Source organism: Tribolium madens, unplaced genomic scaffold (genome assembly GCF_015345945.1).
Source record: "Tribolium madens isolate multiple individuals breed KSU strain unplaced genomic scaffold, Tmad_KSU_1.1 Scaffold_2;HRSCAF=44;Tcas5.2_LGX, whole genome shotgun sequence".
NCBI lineage: Eukaryota > Metazoa > Arthropoda > Insecta > Coleoptera > Tenebrionidae > Tribolium > Tribolium madens.
Window position 1 is genome coordinate 1,445,308 of NW_025400995.1, and position 22,163 is coordinate 1,467,470.

General features: G+C 32.3%; 1 protein-coding gene across 1 annotated transcript in view; it reads right to left on the reverse strand.

Moving 5' to 3' along the window:
* LOC123006656 (zinc finger protein basonuclin-2-like) overlaps positions 1 to 22,163 on the reverse strand; it is a 108,282-nt gene that overhangs the window by 79,397 nt on the left and 6,722 nt on the right. Inside the window, exons 2-3 of the mRNA XM_044401301.1 lie at positions 12,615 to 12,719; positions 1,134 to 1,236 (exon numbers count right to left, since the gene is read on the reverse strand). Coding sequence (XP_044257236.1) covers positions 1,134 to 1,236; positions 12,615 to 12,674 — 163 coding nt within the window. The 5' untranslated portion in view covers positions 12,675 to 12,719. The remainder of the gene's footprint in view (positions 1 to 1,133; positions 1,237 to 12,614; positions 12,720 to 22,163) is intronic.

The following is a 22,163-nucleotide window of genomic DNA, read 5'->3' on the forward strand; positions in this document are numbered from 1 at the left end:
ATGAAAATTCAACGTTCATTTTTCCCAAAGATACTGAAAAGTGTGTCAAATTCGAAATTCATCACCGAAATAAATGATTGCTCAAAAGTTCAGTGGCGTTTAAAGCGCATAAAAATGGCGTTTTAGTGCTCATTGTTAAATTCAATAGCAGGCAATTCTTTGTGCAATTTGGTTTAGTTCAGTAGTTGTGTCGTAAATTTTCTTAAAAAGAAGTCTTAAATTTTTTGGTAATTTTGAAAGACTGTCCTGTACCTCAATGAAAAATGGTCAAATTTTAAATTAAAAAAAAATCGTTTTGAAGTTTCAAACTATTGTTATTACGCAGCGCTAAAAAAAATGAAAATCTTTTTATTCTTTYTTTTTGGTCCACAGACTTGGAGAATTTTTTATTAGTTAAATTAATGCATGGGCTYGATATTTCTTCATTCAGCTTCAATTTGCCTTTTTTATGTTCTCTTTACCTTATTTTGTTGCTGAGATGTTTGACTTTTAATCAAAAAGGATCTTTTTGTCTTTAATCATTTCATCAACCAATAACAGCACAGTTTCAAAAACAGGAATCTATTTCCTACAAGATGTTTTTACGATTTTTTGAACAAAAATTTTTTCACTCTCAATATTGATTAAAAAAATGAGAAAAAAGTGACCCATTAAAAATAATGTACTTTTGGTTAAGATAAAAAAAAATAAGAATTATTAATAATGTTTGTAATTTCGTATTTCTCGTATCTATTTTTTTTAGTAACCTTGCATTCTTTAAAATCACTTTTAATTCAAAGATGTCTTAATTTTTCTATTATTCTACTTTCCTCTTCGAGAAAATAGATCAAATTCATTGTTTATGTTATTTTATTTTGTTTTTCCTTTATTCAAATTAATAGATCTTCCAAACTTGACAAATTTCCTTCTCTTTCTTACACTCAATTAACACCAGTCATATTTTGCATGAAAATTCAACGTTTAAAGCGCATAAAAATGGTATTTTAGTGTCCATTGTTAAATTCAATAGCGGGCAATTCTTTGTGCAATTTGGTTTAGTTCAGTAGTTGTGTCGTAAATTTTCATACGGATCTGTTATGTTTATAAAAAATATAAATCTGTATCGTGTTTGAAAATACTGTAAAAGTGCTCACCGTGATGAACCCAACCGTGTTTACAAGTTTCACAGTAGCGTAGGTGGCACTTCCCAGGAACAAAACGTTCACAGCTGCAATTAGGAACTGTACATCGTATTGCCTGTAAAAATATACACATCATTAACAGAAAATTAAAAGCAGCCGTCTAAACAATAAATTGGCACGATTGATAGTTGAAGGTTTGTGTTTTTTGAATGAATTTTATCTTTATCCCTTTCGGGTGTGAAGGAGTAAAAGGTCCCTTAAGAGAGGTAGGTTCCCTTTGGTTCCCTTTGGCATAAGTCGCCTCATTGTTTCATGTTAGAGAAATTGGCGTCAACCTCAATGGGCCCTGTGGGAGTCCTTAAAAAGACCTATTTGAATATTTTCAACATGGATTTTAAGATGCGTGAATTTTTATCACCTAAATATTGAACCGAAAACCCGAAGGGAGGATGACTAAACTGGCGAGATTCCCTCGCAAGCTGTTCGACTATACTTGTATGTAAATCTAGAGTAGTACAGTAATTGGTGCGATGTAGTTGGAGGATGTGGGTGCTAGAGAAAGGCTATCAGTAATGAGTTCTTCAGCAGTTATTGCAAAGCGATTGTAAGAAACGGAGTAGATCGGGCGTAAAGGTCGGAGCGCTGAAAGCAATAAAATTCCAGCGAGTAAAATCAATTCAAAGAAAAGTGTCTAAAGTAAAAGGGTGGAAATATGAGTGAACAGAAAATTAAAACAAGACACTTTATAGTAGATGAGTTCCCTAGACAGATCTTAATTAAAACACGACAAAAATTACAGCTTTCAAATTACTTTATGAAATGAAACTTTTATTACCCAGTATTTCTCGTGCCACCTGAAAAATAATTTTGACAAAATTTAATTAAATTCGTGTCGGTGCGTGAGACGCCTTGAAGAAAGAAAAGAAAATCGGTCGCTGGTCGCACCTTTTATAATGAATCACGTGGACAGTGCAATTCTTGTAAAAGCTTGGACTTGGACATTAGTCCCTCATTGTACTACTACCGTGTGACACGAAATCTACCGGAAATGACGACCATATTCCGGATTTGAAGCCGGGAAAACATTTTTTTAAGATGGCAATTTGTTAATCAGGAAGAATGGGACACACCTTTGCACGATTAAGACTTAGTGCCTGTTGTCACGACATACAGAAAATTAGCCGATCAATCAATCAATAATAACAGTACGAAACGATGTTTATGAAGCATAACTTATCAAACAGACGCTCAATGCAACTCCAATGCTTTATTATAGACGCGACCTTCTCATTACCGAAGCCACCAAATACCACCTATTTTGCAAAACGATGCAAACACTCCCAAACATTCAAAAACCTCATTTCCTTTGCAATACTTGACGTGACATTTCAAATGCTACACTCTCACAGGACAGGAAGCTATATAACTAAATTGCACTACTGTTGACATCAAGTTATTCCTAAGCCGTTAAAATTTCCTCCGTTAACTTTTATTCCACCAAGCAATCACGCCAAACCTAAACATTTTTTCCGCTCCATGTTCCATTCCTGAACCAGGAATTAGCACCGACTACATAGGTGAAATTTTTTAATAAGTGTGGGGCACTTTTGGTTAAGATAAAAAAAAAAATAATAACTATTAATAATGTTTGTAATTTCGTGTTTATTCTAATCTGTTTTTTAATAACCTTGCATTCTTTAAATTCGCTTTTAATTCAGTAATTCTGTTTTCTTCTTCGAGAAAATGGATCAAATTCATTACTTATGTTATTCTATTTTGTTTTTCCTTTTTTAAAATTATTACAAAATTCAGCTTTTCAGTGAAAAACTCCTTGAAAAAATGTCTTATTATCTCAAATACTTCAAAACAACAAAAAATTACACATAAACTTCTTACATACTATTCCAAAAAATTAATGAAACAAAAAATTTCTTACATTTTTTGGTGATTTTTGAAAGACTGTATCTCAATGAAAAATGCTCGTTTTTAGATTAAAAGAAAACTTTTAGAAGTTATAAGTTTCTAGTCTTGAGATCTTAAGACAAAAAAAATTCTGAGCTACGATTATTACGCAATCCTAAGAAATAGCACGATAAATAAATTTGTAGATTTTTTATTCTTTATTTTTTTTTGGTACGTAGAATTTTTATTAGTTGACCAATGCATGGGTCAGATAGCTTGTTCATTCAGCTTCAATTTGCTATTTTTATGTTCATTTTACCTCATTTTGTCGCTGAGATGTTTCAAAAATGTCTTAATTTTTCTATTATTCTATTTTCCTCTTCGAGAAAACGGATTAAATACATTGTTTAGGTTATTCTATTTTGTTTTTCCATTTTTTTCAAATTAATTCTAAAATCAGCTTTTCAGTAAAAAAACATCTTATTATCTCAAATACTTCAAAACAACTAAACATTCTACATATTCTTTTTATATACTATTCCAAAAAATTAAGGAAACAAAAAAGTTCTGAAATTTTTTGGTAATTTTGAAAGACTGTCCTGTACCTCAATGAAAAATGGTCGAATTTTAGGTTTAAAAAAATGGTTTTGAAATTTCAAGTTTCCAGTCGATCTTTCGCAAAAAAAATTCTGAGCTATGGTTATGACGCAATCTTAAAAAACAGCGCTAAAAAAATTAAAAATCTATATTCTTTTTTTTTGGTCCACAGATTTAGTTTAATGCATGGGCTGGACATTTCTTCATTCAGCTTCAATTTGCCTTTTTTATGTTCTCTTTACCTTATTTTGTCGCTGAGATGTTTGACTTTTAATCAAAAAGGATCGTTTTGTCTTTGATCATTTCATCAACCAATAACCACATAGAGTTTCAAAAACAGGAATATATTTCCTACAAGATGTTTTTACGATTTTTTGAACAAAAATTTTTTCACTCTCAATATTGATTAAAAAAATGAGAAAAAAGTGACCCAATAAAAATAATATACTCTTGGTTAAGATAAAAAAATAAGAATAATTATTAATATTGTTTGTAACTTCGTATTTCTCGACATCTTTTTTTTTAGTAACCTTGCATTCTTTAAAATCACTTTTAATTCAAAGATGTCTTAAATTTTCTATTATTCTATTTTCCTCTTCGAGAAGATAGATCAAATTCATTGTTTATGTTATTCTATTTTGTTTTTCCTTTATTCAAATTAATTCAAAATTCAGTGAATTCAGTGAAAAAAAAATCTTATTATCTCAAATACGTCAAAACAACAAAACATTCTACATAATCTTTTCATATACTATTCCAAAAAAATAAGAAAACAACAAAGTTCTTACATTTTTTGGTGATTTTTGAAAGACTGTACCTCAATGAAAAATAATCGTATTTAGATTTAAAAAAAAACGTTTTATAGCTTCAAGTTTCTAGTCTTGAGATCTTTTGGCAAAAAATTTTCTGAGCTACGGTTATTACACAATCATAAGAAATACGCTAGAAAAAAAAATGAATTTTTTTGTTCTTTTTTTTAGTCCACAGACTTGGAGAAATTTTTATTACTTAAATCAATGCATGGACCGGCTAGCTTTTTCATTCAGCTTCATTTTGCTTTTTTATGTTCTCTTTATGTCAATTTGTCACTGAGATATTTGACATTTAATAAAAAAGGATCTTTTTGTCTTTGATCATCGATATCTTACTAACCAATGGCCAGATAGAGAATGTAAGGATAGTTTCAAAAACCGGAATAAAGATGTTTTAACAATTTTTTGAAAAAAAATGTGTACTTCCTCGTAGCTAAGATATGTTTGAAGGAAGAGAAGTGGAAGTATGAAATGGTAATTAGATGCTTAGCGAAGATTAGATTTTATTGCAGACTATCGATTCATATGAAAGTCGTGATATAATTCAGTTAGTTATGTAAATTTAATAGTTAATAAATCAATTTGCAATTTGCAATCGTTTTATAATCCGTATGCGCTGTCGATAATACAGTGAGTTATTTTAATTAGTTTCGACAGTGCGCTCAGTGGCGTGGTTTAAAAAATTTCGCGTAATTTCGCGAAATAATCTCTCGTGGGATTAAACTGATTTGAAATTTATTTTAGCGCTTGCGAATTGGTATAAGAAACAGAGGGTGAAACAATATCGTGGCTTCCAGGCGACATCGCATAAATTATTAGTTATTTTTTGTTATTTTCGCACCATTACTCGACGGTGTAGATGTCTGCTGTTAGGATATTGCACGATAAAGTCATCTTTCCCGTTGCTTGAAATTACAGGGGGATTTCGTAGCGCAATTTAAGGGAGGATTCGGAAAAATTACCGACATTGATATTGCGAGCATAAATTACCAAGTTCCATCTTGGTTGTTTGTCCTAAAATTTATTTATTTATAGTCCAATATGCAAGTGTTTATGAAAATTTGAGCGCACGCCGCGGCGCGGAACTGCGCTCGACGTTTTGGCCGATTCTCGGCCATCCTCAGGCGATTTTTCAAAGCCGGCTAATTTGTTAATGACGGTTCGTAATGGGAATATTGACAGTGAATGATAATCTCCTGGATATTTTAGAGTGTATATCAAAATGGCGCTCAATCGATATACTGTCGCTATTGGATGATGGCTGAGGTGAGTGTTGACAGTTCAATACTGCATTAATCCATTAATACACATCAGCCTAACGACCCCACAGATTACACGCCTGTTGTGGGATGCGAAATCCGAATCACATCATGCAACGACAGAATATATCACATTTTTCATCTTTTCAAACATTCCGATTAAATTATCGTTTTATTACTATCGGTATGTTTACCGGACGAGTAAGCGAGGGTAAAGAATTTGTCGAACATCAACAGGAATTCATTGCAGACTTACCAGCATACCATAATTTCATGAAAATTATGCAATATTTAATAAATTCCGACAGAGCTTTCCTCAACTATGCAAAGTGAATTTTTACATGCCTCCAATCCCCCCTTTGACTTTCCACAATCATCAAAAAATACTAGACTCAAATCGCCAATTATTTCGAAGCGTTAAATTTTGTAAATATTCAGCAATTCGTTATTTTTTGTTTGAATCAGAGAACCACAGGATTTTCCTAAGAGTTTGTTTACTCGTTGCTTTCCTCCAACTCTCTATGGATGGACGCGAGTCGAGTTTTATTGATCAGTGTGGTCAGCTTTATTCGTTAATTAAATACCAATTGACGCGTATAACTTTTTATATAGTCGAAAAAATCTGTTTAAAGCAATTTTCTCAATTATTTGTTTTCTTGTCGAGTTTGATATAATAGATGAAAAGTCTCGACCATTACTCTTGATGTCATGATCTCATGATTTGTGCTCAACTTTTTTTTTGTTCGTTAAGTGCACTTTTTCTTAGCATGACTCTTCAGAATCTGACTAATGTAGTACTTTCGTTGGTTTATCAGAGGGTCCAATCTTTATTTCCTCATTGCATATGTGGTTGGTTGGTTGGTGTATGATGATGTCTGTATCAATGACGGAATGAAGAAGTGAAAAGTGGAAGAAAGTGTTTGATATTTTTCGTTGGCGCTCTTTTCTATAGACTCCTTTGCACGGAAGCTGTAGATACTTTTAGATATAATGGGGACGTAGTCCGACAATATGCGCAGTCACAGTATAATCAATCTTGTGAAAAGATCAATCAAAATCCGGGTTCTCCAGCTGATTTGCATGCCGACAGGCAAGATGTTTATAAATGGGTCGAAGACAGCCTCTAACCCTTCAAGCAACCACTTACCGATTCCACTTTCCGTTCAATTTAAACACAAATATCACTCCCATAAAACCTGACCATTGAGCTAATCGGGTGCGAGGAAGTGGTAAAAGCGGGGTCAATAGTGTCGGTGAACCGCGACACCATAAACATACCTGGTTGACATTTCAACATCTTTATGGTGTCGTTACGGTGAACGTCAACCAGTGCTGTTGATCAAAGACGGCCGTGCCGGGTTCTCAGTTGTATGGTTCCGAAGACATACATACACTCCATGCCGTCCATCAAAACCGGCAACGCTGTGGGGTACCAGACGGCCCAGTCGTGGGGTAGTGGTACCCAAACACACTCACCCCCCAAAACCGCAGAAATATTCGCGAATCGCGTTTACAATGATCTTAGACATGCAAATTCAGCCATTAAAGATTGGGTTATTGATTTGCATAATTTTAGATTGAAATGGTTCGAGGCGAAACAAAAATTGTCGTTTCAACTGACATATTTTTACAAAAATAAATTCTTCTACTAATATTTTCTGATCGTTCGATGGTTGAAAGCGTGCAATTTATAAGGGCACTAAGGTATTATTAAAGATTGCTTTTAAATTTACATAATTCTATCTCTAGCCCCGGTTTAAATGATTTTAGAAGACAAAACTTTTCCTTTCAAGTTTTAAAACACGCACATTATCACAGATTGATGATGTGCGTGTATATTGAAAATTTTTTGAAAAAATTTGCATGATTATAGAGGACCAGTTTATTCCTCGTGGATATTGTTTTTGAGTTTTTTATATTTGACACCAGTGCTAAGTTTTATAAACATGCAATGATCGTCTCGTGGTTGTAATTATAGAAAGTATTTATTAAAATCATTATCACTGAAAACACCTGCATATCACATCAATTCTCCCATAATATAAAATTATATCAATGTGTACATCTAAATTGTAATCGTGATAACTACATTGCAAAAATTACAAACACTTGACTCAAAAACAGACACCGTTTAAATTCCTAATGATGATAAATAAACATAATTATTGCATTATTATGTAAAGACGTATTAGTAATTACAGATAATAAACGCACGCGAATGATAAGAAATTTAAATATTTTTTTTTGTTGCTGTTCAGTGAGTCGAATATTCTTTAGGACACCGATTACACTTTAAATGTCTTTGGTGTATGGTTTACTGCAGCAAGAAATATAGTTTAGTGGCGGTATTTATGAGCTGTTGTTAGAGTGCGGTTTCGAACAAAGGGATATTTTCTTTGGCAGAGACCTTGTTAACGTATATCCATCTATTCGCGCTATATTTCATTTATAAATGACATTGTTTATATATCATTTGTGTTGGTTGGGGAAACGGTTGTTGTCAAATTGGATAATCGTCCAAGATGCGTCCGAATTAATTAAATTATTGGAAGATAATTTTAGATGGCTTAAGCGTTATCTTTACTTAGAGGCAACATAAAGTTTAATGGTTGTGCATGAACTCGTACAAGCACACATAAACCCGCCGCTAAGATAATTTGCTTGTCTTAATACCGACATAAATTGAACGCCAAACCATGTTCTATAATGTGCCACTTTCCGCTTATACTCCAAAAAACAAATCTTTGATAAAACTTATTAAAGAAAAATACACCCATCAAATTAATTGTATATTTGCCTTTCATTTAACCTCCTTATTTTATTTGTACACAGACACTGTGAAAATAGACAGAGGTCGCAATGGGTGACGGTGAACACTGGACAGGTAGCTAAACTATGTCTAAAGATCTGGTTATACACTGCCAAACATAAACAAACATCGAATAACTGTCGAAAAATAGATAGGACGTTTCTATAAATTCATGCAGACCAAAAACACGACTTAGCGACAGTAAATTATGATTTCGTGTAAACATTTATTTTCTATGGATTTATGACGTTAACACTTTTATTGCACCTCGAATTTCGACAAAACAAACCGGAATAGTATATCATATCACAAGGTAGAAAACAGATTTTTTATAGCCTGTAAAAATCTTCTCTACCGTGTTTTATATAACATTTTTTCACTACTACCACATTTATTACCCAGAAACACAACGGTGAAAAACATAATCCCACTTAATGGACATATTGCCTCAAACGCAAATACTATTTTTGTTAATTCACTATTACCTACAGAAATTACTTATCTGAGTTATTAACTTAAGTTGGAAGTATTATTTTCTTCTTATCATAGTGAGGGGCCAAGTACTTTAAATATTCTAAGCCCTACTTTAAAACTTTGTCTTTTTTAACAACTTTCTTTAGAAATAATAACGCATAAAATTATAATAGGTACAGACTGAACCAAAAGTAACGCACAAAATTCATATCTTTGTTATGAGTCATTTTTCAAAAAAATCCTGGAACAGATCGATTTTATTTTTTTAAATGTCACATTTTGACACTATAGTGACTCGTTTTCGAGTAATGACGATATTTTTATTTATTTTTTTGTGTCAACCAAAATTTATGATTATTGTTTTAGATACTTAAAAAAGTTTAAAATATAAAAAGAGCTTTATCTTCTTGCTCTTGTTTTATTTTAAAAAAGTGTTTGTTTTTTGTTTTTATTTTTTGTGTTTAGGTTTCATATTAAGTGTTTCCATGCTAATTATTTAGAAAATATACAAAAAACAATTGCCCCTTATAAAATAAGACAAGAACAAAAAGATAAAGTTTTTTGTGTTGTACAATATTTTATTATTAAAATTTTTTTTTTTAAGTTTTAATTTTATTTTTTTGTCAGAAGAATAAGGATGTGTGCTATTTAAACCAGTGAAAAAATGACAGTTGTCATTTAAAAAAATTAAAAATGACGTCACAACTCAAAAACAAATAACGTCATAAATGTCAGTAAAATGTCAAAATATAGCATTTTAAAAAATACAATCGCCCTGTTCGAGAATTTTTTTGAAAAAACTGCAGAACTGTTTTAGCCCCACTAAAAATTTTAGGCACCCTACCTAAAAATTGTTTCTAGCTACGGGCCTGTGTCATTTTTGTACTTCTGCAACTATTAATAGTATATTATATCGCAAAGTGGAGAAGATATTTTTTATAACCGAGCTGTTTAGTTCTAAAGAGAAATAATAAATGCAAGGCTATAAAAATGTTTTCTATCGTGTTTTATATAACACTTTTTTTCACTACTAGCACATTTATTACCCAGAAATACAACAGTAAAAAATATAACCTTACTCAATGGACATGTTGCCTCAGATATAACAAGTTGTAATACAGTAATTAATTACTTACCTGAGTTATTAACTTAAATTGGAAGTATTATTTTCTTCTTATCGTAAATGAGCTTATGTCATTTTTGTACTTCTACAACTATTAAAGAAATTTTCTAACTTCGTAATATGAAATATTTGTTAAAATAACAGAGAAACTACAAAGAAAAGGGAAAAAGTGTTCAAATTTGCCACCTTACCGATATTATTTTAACAAGAAAAAGACCCATTTGTTGTTTTGGCAGTTGACATCTACAGAAAGATTAGAGTTTGGGTTGTTCTGATATTTTTTATTGAGAAAATTTAAGTCTTATTTTATTTGATTTTGCCTCGAAATACTTGTACTTGTGATAGTAATAGTTTTCAATAATAATATTCTAGAAATATTTGTATCAATGTACACATTATAGTCCTTGGTTTATAATGATTATTGATTACTAGGAGAGAAAAACAACTTCACAACCTCTCGGCAAACTAAATAATGGTATCTTTTGCAGCTAGTAGTGAAAAAAATAATTTACATTAAAAACTCTTAAACCCAACCATGATTATAATCATGCATGAAGAAGCGTATTTTTCACAGCCGACTTGCGATTAAACTATATTGAAATTTAAGCTTCCCCAAGGTGTTACTAGGAGGAATCACGCGAAAGATGTTTTATGAATAATTTATTTAGCCGAATTAGAACCGACATTCACCAAATTGTCATTACAAGGTAAGCCGGTTCAAAATTAGAACGGAAAGCTCTAATTACGTTGACACTCCACCATTAAGTTAATTTCGATTCATTCCGAGGAAAAATCGGTCGAGTTTAGTGCAAAACACTTGACATTTCAGCCTTGACGAGTAAGGCGGGAACGGACTATAAAAACGATGTGAAACTATTAAGACGGAGTGACTTTGCGAAGATCGCAAAGTGCTTCGCTTCAGGATAAACCGCCCACAATCCGATAAATTTATTAAAATCAAAAAGGGCGATTTTATAAATTTCAAATCAAGCCGCGGGAACCTGTTATTTCACGCCAAATCTAATATCTATCATGAAACCCTGGCACCCAACTAGTTGAAAAATATCCTCATTAGTTACCGCCGATCCAATTTGTCTAATAAGATTTTCATCGTTTTGTTCTAGACGTAAAAAATTTCAGAACAATTGCATTATTGATTCGGAAATTGTTCCGGGAACAGTCCCGAGACTTACATACATATTCCCTTTACTAATTCGCTCAGCAATACGTTGCCTCGGTTACTCCTAATTGGAACCTTTTCGCCGTTGTTACACGAGATGTGTGTTCGGTGTGTCATATTTTGCTTATACGTCATTTTAATATTACATTCTCTCCGCCATAACCTGTCCGGGTTGAATCATTAGAATGGAGGTAGAGATTTCACGTATGATTTTTAATTGCAATTAACTGACGCTCGTGCATAATTTTTCCAAACCAATTACGGAATTCGCCAAAATGGCTTTTTTCTCGAACTTTCTAATTGAAAAAGTGACACTCGTGCGTTTTCTTGGTTAAGTAGACGACGCCAGAAGTGCAGCATCATGGGAAGGTGCAAAGGCACAAAGATCTCTCCTAATCAAGGGGATGACCGAGCTGATTCTTTTGTCGGGTCCGTTGTCATTTGACGGCCTTTGAAAAGTAAAACAGCCGGCTGTCGCTCTTAAACTTAAATTACTAAAATTGATATAGACCTCAAAACTACCACCAACAAGTCACACTAACTCCTAATTGGTCAATCTATAGGGTGTCCCAACGGGAACTTGTGGATTTAAATTCCAAATAACATGCGTAGTATTTAGAAATTGAACGATTTATTAACATAAACATAAAGTAAAAACCTTAAAATTATACGTGGAACAAGATATCGGATAAATGTCCACGCGATTCCTATTGCACACAGCGAATCTTTTATTAAAATTTTTGCAAATGAATTTCCGCAAATGCCATCGAGGTGGAATTAAATTGGTGGTCACGATTACGACTCTGTGAATGAGAGTCTAAGAGGTAAGAAAAGCGCTCTTTTGGAAAACACCAAAGAGTTGCGTCTCCAACTCACAAGACCGGAAAGTGCGAACACTGACAACAACTCTATGACAAAATTATATGAAGTGGTAATGTGAAATTTAAATCCTCAAGTTCCTGTTGGGACACCCTTTACTTGTAGGAGATTTTTCGCTTGGTTGTGACGAGAATGGGTTAATGATAGGTATCTGTATGTGCGAGTTTGTGTGCGCCAAAGAAATGTGAACGTTAGTTGTTTGCGTGTCGAGTCGAGTAGGTGACATGAAAAGAGGTTGGCATTTATGGAAAGGAAATTGCTGGTTGTCGCGCGCCTGTTAACCATTGCATAACACGTACGTACATGTCAGGTATCCGTCGTCTTCGCGACGTCCAAACCCTAAACTAATGGAATTCTTTATATCCAATATCCGATCTTATAAATAGATCATGCAATTACGCCACCACGTATTTCCAAGAACTGGTCAAAATTTTTGACTAGGGATTTTGTTGACTCACCATGCAAATTTTCGGCGGTTGGAAGACTTTTGCTTCTTGGGATTTACTCACAGGCTCCATAGTGCGAAACTGTGGCTGGTTGAACCATGATGGCAGCGAGCCCAACTGTAACAAGTAAGAGCGACATAAGTTTAAGATATGGTAAGCTTTTGAGCTAAGAACTGCTAAATCTCATCTGGAAAAATTATTTTTGTACTTGACTAATGGAAGCACTCGACACATTATCAAAATTATTTTAGTGACACAGCCAGTACACGTGCTCGATTGTGGGTGTAAAAATACATGGTTTTAGTTACGACGAACATACTTCATAATTGACGCCACTCACTAAACATTAGCCATGTGACAGAAGACAAGACATCGAAAATACGCAAGAATTCGCTGACTGATTCACGACAACATAAAACACATTTGCTTCCAGACATATTACCATAAATCAAGTCGCATTCGTGAATAAAATTGATTGCGCCCACAAAAAATCTTGAGCTGTATTTATGTTTATTCAATAAACTGAGACTGTCATTCAGACGTTCCGCGTAAAAGAAAATTAATGCTTTTTCAAGAGCTTTATTGAACTTTCAAAGAGGGGAATTAGAAAAGAATCGATTAAGTAGTAAAAAGCAAATAGATTTTTCGTAAACTGGCTCGGAATACAATAGAAGACAATAAAAGTGATATTTTTACAAGCATTAATATAATAGAGCCCCTTTCGCAGAGGACCTAATATGGGGGTTGGTACATAATTACTAAACCCCTCAAACCGAAAGGGTTAATAGAGACCGTAGGGTGGGAACCGCGCCATATTTGATCAATAATTGAGTTAAACAACTGATGGAGGATGTACTCTCTCTTCGGATTTTTTTCCAAGTCGAAAATTTTGTGAACAGCTCTTTACCGCTTCGTTACACACCGCTGCCATTTAATTAAAATAAATAAACTGGGAAGGGTTGTAGATTTTCCTTATTCAAAATGCACACTTCTTCCATCAGCTCAAATTACCACATTATGCTAAAAAACAAATGCTGGGTGCGACACCGATCGATGGACGCGGCAGACGGTACCGACATCTATGAAATTTCGTGTGACACAACTACGATAATTAAGTTCAATTAAACTTTAATTAAGTCGAGGTTTGTCATGTGATTTTGACAGTTATTCAAAATTGATTGGTTTCTGTTTGAACAGTAATTATAACAAGCCGTGCTTTTATTTGCTCATTTCGGTATTTCCCCCGGTCGGTTAGAAAAGAGGCGTGGTTGTATGACACAATTGTCATTTTATCGTAAGTTTTATCTAAGTACGTACTAGCCACGCCTACTTAAGCTACATCCACATCCTCGCTAATGTGTCCTTATGATAAAGATCTCCGTCCATTAGGCCTCGAATGTTATTTTGTTAATGCAGAGAATCGAAGAGTGAGTCGATTCGATTCTACACGCTATAGCCCCAAAAACGCATCGCAACTGCAATTAGCTAATGCGACCATCTTTACACGTCAAACGACAAGAAACTCAACTATTTTAGGTGTATTTTATGTAAATCACTAGGGTGCAACTCTACGTATGTAAATTTGTTTTAGGATGATTTGAAAAAGACCAGTGGCGCCTGCAAATGGTTTTCACTTATAGCTTTTGGTACTTTGTTTTCTTTACTCTTTAGCGAGATCCCTTTGTTTCGTCGTTTCTAAACTTCTATTTACCTATTTATAAACAACCCTACCGTGAAGTTTCTAATTGATTTTTTTATATGCACATTCCCCCAACAAAGAACACTTAATTTATTTTTTGACCACGTACGAAATACTTAACGCCTACTTAACGAACAATGCAAAATGCAAGGTGTCATACTAAATATATTTATTTAGGGAGATTTTTTCAATAGCGCACGGTTTAATAGCTTTTACCTGCTTTTTGAGGACCTATTGAATTTTTTACCGCTTCGCTAAATCCGACTCAGGTATAAATAAACGAAACAAGAATCGCATCGCATATAATAATTACAAATATTGCAACACAATGACAGCAAAGAATCGATTTTGCAAAATCAAAAAGCGTAATGGACCAACCCAAACAAAATATGACATCAAATTATGAAGGGCACCAGAGCCGTCCTAAGATATTTGGCGCCCTTAGGCTACGAAAATACATGTAGAAAAATTTCAAAGATGGAAAAAATTCTATCCGTCAAAATTGACATTTATTTTGTGACATGACATTGTTTTGCCAATAAAAGCCACAAATAACATTAAATTGAGGATACAGCTTCCTTGTTTCCTCTTCTAATAGCCTGTAGCAAAAAAACTTGGAAAATTATTTATTAGTTTTTATAAAGATGAAAAACGTTGAGTTTTATTAAAACTTAAATGAAACACCTTATTCTTTGTTTTTGCATCTAATAGATTGTTAAATTGTCTACCTAAAAACAATCTTTTAAATGTCTGGAATCTCTTAGATGAAAAATCGCTAAATAGAGTGTTCCATTAAAAATTATTAAGATATTGAATGTTTAACAAACAAATTTTTACAAATGCAACACACACTAAAATGTTATAGCCTTAAAATTTTGACATTTATTTTGTGACATTTGTAATTTTTTTATGTCTATGATACTGATGACCTTGTAGGTATATGTTTTTATAATTATTTAGTAAAAGTACAAAAACTTTGCCAATAAAAGCCACAAATAACATTAAATGGAGTATACAGCTTCCTTGTTTTCTCTTCTAATACCCTGTAGCAAAAAAAAACTTGGAAAATTATTTTTCCAACAGAAATAAATAGAGTCAAAGTGCAAAATTTAAACTCTCATATCTTCAAAATTTTTATAGATACCATTTTTTCCATATTCCTGGTATCTTACCTTATATGGCATTTTTCGCTGGGGCGCGAGTTCTGGCGCACCCTATATACAAAGTGCCCTAGCGAGTTCATTACTGACCTTTAAATGTTAAAATTAAAACAAAATAATGTAGACCATTGATGGATACTAATCTAGTGCATCGTTTGATTTTTTTTTTCAACTACACAGCGTCTTTCAAAAATAACTTACAATTCAAACTCATGTTTTTTATTACAATATATCGGTTTTGTTCACTTTTTAAAATAAGTGATTTTTTAACGACAACATACTCTTTAAAAATTTGATACACAAAAACTAAGACAGCTACAATTTTTTTTAAACTAAAAAAAAAAGAAAAAAGCAAAAACTTTAAGGGTAACAGTTTTTTATTGCATTTGTAAAAATGAAAAATGTAAACAGTTTAAATGGAACATCCTATTTTTTGTTTTTGCCTCTAATAGATTGTTAAATTGTCTATCTAAAAACATACTTTTAAATGTCTGAAATCTCTTAGATGAAAAATCGATAAATATGGTGTTCTACTAAAAATTTTTAAGATTTTGTTGAAACTTCTTAACTTTTTTTATTTTTAGAAATGCAACACACAAAAAAATGTTATAGCCTCAAAGTTTGTATTTTTTTCTTTGCAGTAACAAAAATGTTCTAGCTGTCTTAATTTTTGTGTAATAATAATTTTTTAGAGAGCAAAATTGGCGCCCCGGGGCCCTGTATGGCACTCGGTGGACACATGTAGGCTAAATTTAAAACTGCATTCGGATTGTGTAAGATTTGAGTGACAAATAATAAAGGTCATGTTTGTTTACATTGTTTAGTTTTGTTTTTAAACTCGATTGAAAATCAACAAGTCAGCAAGAAAACAAGTTCAAGTTTAAACTTTCTCAGCGACACCCTATACAACACATAAAATGTCAGATATTTGCATAATTGCATTGCGCCGAGTTCATTCATGTTGCGGTCTAATTGAAGGAGATCCGAAGGGATGCTGGGGTGTTTTGACTGAGAAATGCAATAAGTTAAATAACAGAAACAGAATGTCAACAGCTATTAATTATAATATTTATAGATCGGTACATAATTCATTATATTATTGAACTGTTTATCGAGACGATAACCGCTCGCCGGCAAAAATGCTGCACTTGATGGCATTTTTAAATGACATTTTTTCGAATGCATTCCACATGGTAGCTTCTTTTTTTACTCGTGTCATATGTTCATATTAATATAACAAGGTCGTTTGATAACGGTGTGTCATCTCAATCGTGTAAAAGGCTTTCACTCGAGACTCACAAAAATTATTGTTACCAGTCATCGTGATTCAGATATCACAAATAAATCTGTTCCTATTCCTATCACATTAATCGAAAAATAATTTATTGTGTCACCTTGTAGCTCGTCTCGGCAAGCTATGTTCGATTATGCATGCATTCAACATAGGGTGTGTTATATTTAAATAACTACATCGTTTTGGTAGTCGCTGGAAGTGCCCATTGTTAACCAAAAGAGCTACCTTTTAAAATCGTACAAACTTCATTCACTATCTGTCATTCAAGTGATGATCATGAATAATTACTTATACAAAACTACTCAACATATCATCAACAGACCACCAACTATTGAATCAGCACTAGTTTCATTCAATTTCAGTTTTTGTCTTGTTTTATTAGCAATGACAATGTAACTTAATAAGCTTTGTCTAAAATGGGTGATTTATATTGTAGATTAAGCTAAATCAACAGCAGGGTAATAAATAATTAGCAGTAGGACGGCTAGCCATGTAAATATTCTTCCTCTGTTAGAATAAATAAAGTTTTGTTTGGAAATATTAGATTTTGCTATAGAAATGCAAATAAATGTATTGTGTGCTGTGGTGTTTTTTGGTTTGCTTCGCATATATTGTATTTCAAACATCGAACTCTTATTAATGAATGCATTGTTGACGGTTTATTGATCCATTTAATGCATAGAAAGTTTGAGATTCAGTGAAAATTGTGATTGATTAATTTGTGTGCAGTTGAGTAGTTGAGATATCTGAGCAGGTGATTGTTTTCAGTTTTGTTTTATATGTAGACGGTACTCAATATGGCCCCTGTGGCAGCAGAGCAGCATAGACGAGTTAGCCTGTCCAATGACCAGGTGCGGGCCATATTGTATAATAAGTACAGGCGGACAATAAATTATTAGTTGCACTGGAACACGCCAGTCGGTTCATCTTCGCTTTATACCTGTTATAAGATATGGTTATTTGATTCTATGCTTCCATAACCGCTCTTGTGTTTTGACCATATATGAATTAGTTCGGACTAGTGATCAATAACAAATTATATAGGCCACTAACGATCCGAATTTCATGACATTTTTCACGATTTATTTGTTTTAATTATATCACAAAAAGAACACTGCCTCAGGTATTTAATACCGTCATAAATTCTCAAGACGACACTGCTTTATGATACTAATTATTATCACAACTTAGGTGAGTGATTTCCACAAGCATTTGGCAAGAATTTGCCACGAATGCTCATGATAACACTGTTTACATTTTCACCGTCCTATTATCCTCATGTCAAAGAGCAACTTTAATTAGTTTTTGTTATGACAACAATAATAAAAAGCTTAATCAAATGATTACCAAACCCACCAAACCAGTTGCTTAAGACCCTAAACCGGTTTTACCACAAAATTTTCGCAAAATTTATATAAAAAACATAAAAAAAATCTCATAACACCTAAACTAATTTTCTCTTAATTATTTACAAAAAACATAATTTAAGAAATAAAGTAAAAATTTAGATAACTTTGAAATAGAGAAAAAACAAAATGAAACTAATAACAAGATATCTTGTTTCAAATAAGCACACTTAATAAAATCATCATTCAATGAAAAACAACATTATTTTGTTTTCGTTTTTTTATATACAGGGTGTTCTATCGAATTATTAAAGTCTATTACTGACAGTTAAAATTAAAAAAAATATATAAGAAATTGATAGATACTAATTTAATTCATTGCCTATTTAGCGTGTCTTAAAAATAAATTACAATACAAACTTTTTTTTAATTGAAACACTAGGTATATATTTCTTGATATTTTTAGATGTAGTAATTGCAATGTTTGTAAGCTAAACTTTTATTGGTCGATTAGTGTTGAAATGCGTTGTACATAATTTTTTTAATATATTTTACAACAATTAAGAGAGTTAAACAAAACAAATTTACTATTGCGAAGAAAAGACTACAAACTCTAATGGTATAAAATTTTTTATTGTACTGTATTCATAAAGATAAAAAATTGGGAATTATGTTAAAAGCTAAATAACTTAAAAAATTGTTAAATTGTCTATCTAAAAACATAAATAAAAATTAATTTTTATTAAATACGATAAAATATGCTTCATCTATAACTTACGACCTCGATTTTTAAAACTATGGTTGTCGTAGTAGCTATAAAGTGTGCAGTAGTAAAAATACATTTTTAACGGTCTTAGTTTTTGTGGAATAAATTTTTAAAGAGTGTGTTTTCACAACTTATTTCAAAAACTAAGCAAAATCGACCAATAAAAAAATTGACATTAAAAGCTACATCAAAAAATTCCAAAACCATATAGTGTTTCAATTAAGAAAATACAAGTTTGTATTGCAACTTATTCTTAGAACACGTTGAAAATAATTTCAGGCGATGCACTAGATTAGTATCTAAATTTTCTATATAAATTCTAAATTTTTTAACACACTATACAGGTATACAGGTGCACCAGAATTCGCTCCCCAGAGAAAAATTTCAAGCAAGATAAGATACCAGGAACATGTTTAAAAAAATTCTATCTCTCAAAAAACTTTGACATTTGTTTTTTGACATTTGACATTTTTATGACTATTTAATGATACTAATGGTCTTGTATACAGAGTGCGCCAGAACTTGCGTCCCAGAGAAAAATTTTAAGTAAGATAAGATACCAACAGGAACATAAAAAAAATTATCTCTCAAAAAATTTCACATTAATTTTTTTTGATGATGTATATGTTTTTTACAATTATTTAGTAAAGGTATAAAAATTTTGCCAATGAAAGCCACAAATAACATCAAACAGAGTTACAATTTAGGATACTGCTTTCTTGTTTCCTCTTCTAATGGCCTGTAGCAAAAAAAATATTTTCCAACAGAAATAATTAGAGTCAAAGTGCAAAATTTAAACTCTCATAACTTCGAAATATTTATAGATAATTTCTTTTAATATTTTTTCCATGTTCCTGGTATCTTACCTTATATGGGATTTTTCTCTGGGGCGCGAGTTCTGAGGCACCTGTATGTTTTTTTTACAATTACTTAGTAAAAGTACAAAAATTTTGCCAAAAAAGCCACAAATAACATTAAACAAAGCTACAATTTAGGATACAGATTACTTGTTTCGTCTTCTAATAGCTTGTTGCAAAAAAACTTGGAAAATTATCTTACCAACAGAAATAAATAGTCAAAGTGCAAAATTTAAACTTTCATAACTTCGAAATATTTATAGATAGAATTTTTTTAACATTTTTTCCATGTTCCTGGTATTTACATTGGTATTTTTCTCTGGAACGCGAGTTCTGGAGTTTTAGTTCAAATTGAAAAAAAAAAAAAAACATTATTTTGCAACCGACGCTCTTCTTAACTGAAACTGAATTGTTTTGTATTACCTACCTACCTTTTTAAACAATAAAAGTAAAGTTTCACTCTGTATTAAAAAATGTATCCAATGAATAATATATTTTTTGTAATTTGTCTCCGTTTGCTATGTCTTAAATTAATAGTCAAAATGTGACTAGACGTCACAACAATCGATTAAAGTAAAAAAATTAGTTTAAAAACGTCTTAAAGAGGGTAAAGTAGAAAAAATAGTATCAAAAACCCGTTTCAAGATCTTGAAGCTACGCCACTCGTTTTTTAAACTTGAATTCGTGCTTCAAGATGGTTAAAAAATAAATTTAGATTTTGCCGAAAATTTGGTGCTACTTACATGGTTTGTGAAATGCGGGGGTGTTTGGTCGGCGTAAAACTGGCATAGCAATCGGGTGTAACGTCTGATGAATAAATGATGTGTATGTGGGGGTGGTGCGTGTTGTCAGCACATGACAATTCGACCGCAGATCTGTTAAACCGCAATGAAAGGGTATCAATTGTATTGTCCATGGTTGGGTTCGACACATGTCCAGAGGGCGATTAGAATAAAAGGTTTCGTGACAAGTAGAGCAGTCGATAATTGGTTAAAAAACGAATTTGAGTAGAAAATCTTGAAGAGCTCACGCACTAGCGGACGACATACGGCGTGATATGTTGACAAGACAACGATTCCCATTTTTAAGTAATTTTATGGAATCGACATGTGATAGATGGCATAGCGTGCTGGGCTTGTAATAGACAACAGCTTTGTCCCGAACACGGCTAGCGTGAAAGATTACATTATATAACGAGAACCTATTCCTAATCAAACAAGCGTTTGTTTTCTCAACAGTCCAATATGTGTCGCGATCGAAACGACCTCTAGGCACGCATCAAACCTCCGGACATGTTTTTCGCCAACAGTGGACCTAATCTCTTCATCGATGCACAAAGATCGAGATCTACACCAAGACGCCATCGCCGATTGTCCATTGTCTCGGCGAAATTCTCCCACATATCCACTCAACCATCCAACTCTATTTCCATACAACGTGTCTCCAAAAACAAATTCAATAACCAGAACGCACTGATCCGACGATAAAGATAAACACCGTCGTTTACAACTCCTTTTCCCTTCCAGGATCATACAATAATCACCTCAATCACGACACACAGTGGAATGATAGTATGAAACACATTCTTCCGATTGCGACCTATTGTAAGCACTAAACCATTTAAACTATAAATTTAACAGTTTTTAAACAATAGCATTTAATTGTATAGAGGAAAATAAAAAGTATGAAACCAAACATTTTTTGCTTAAACTATATATTTTTCGAAAAAAAAACACGTAGTTCATTTGTAATTTTATTTTTAATGGGGAAAATTGTTTTGAGGCTAATATCATCATAACAGAAGCTTTAATTTTTGACTTTAGTACCAAAATGTCAGAAGCTGTCAAATGTCAAAAGCAGACGGAGGTCATGTCGTGTTCTAGATTCATACTACCCTCACCAGCAAATAAAAAAAATTGACTGTAGATGACAATATTAGCGAAAATTATTCTTGTCATTATCTCGTAAAGAGCAGAATCCGAGTAATGAAAAATAAACTCTAAACGTTCTAGTTTCATATTATAAAGACAGTTTTTTGGGGGATATTGAGCGATTTTTGTAATTCACTTTCAATTTTCTTTRTTAAATTTGTATCAATTGATTGAAACCTTAATTATTTTAACTTAACTAATGAAAAACAACAACAATGAAAAACAACATTATTTTGTGCTCGTTTTTTATATACAGGGTGTTCTATCGAGTTATTAAAGTCTATTACTGACCGTTAAAATAAAAAAAAATATAWAAGAAATTGATAGATACTAATTTAATTCATTGCCTATTCAGCGTGTCTTAAAAATAAATTACAATACAAACTTATGTTTTCTTAATTGAAACACTAGGTATATATTTCTTGACATTTTTGGATGTAGTTTTTAATTTCAATGTTTGTAAGCTAAACTTTTATTGGTCGATTAGTGTTGAAATATGTTGTACATA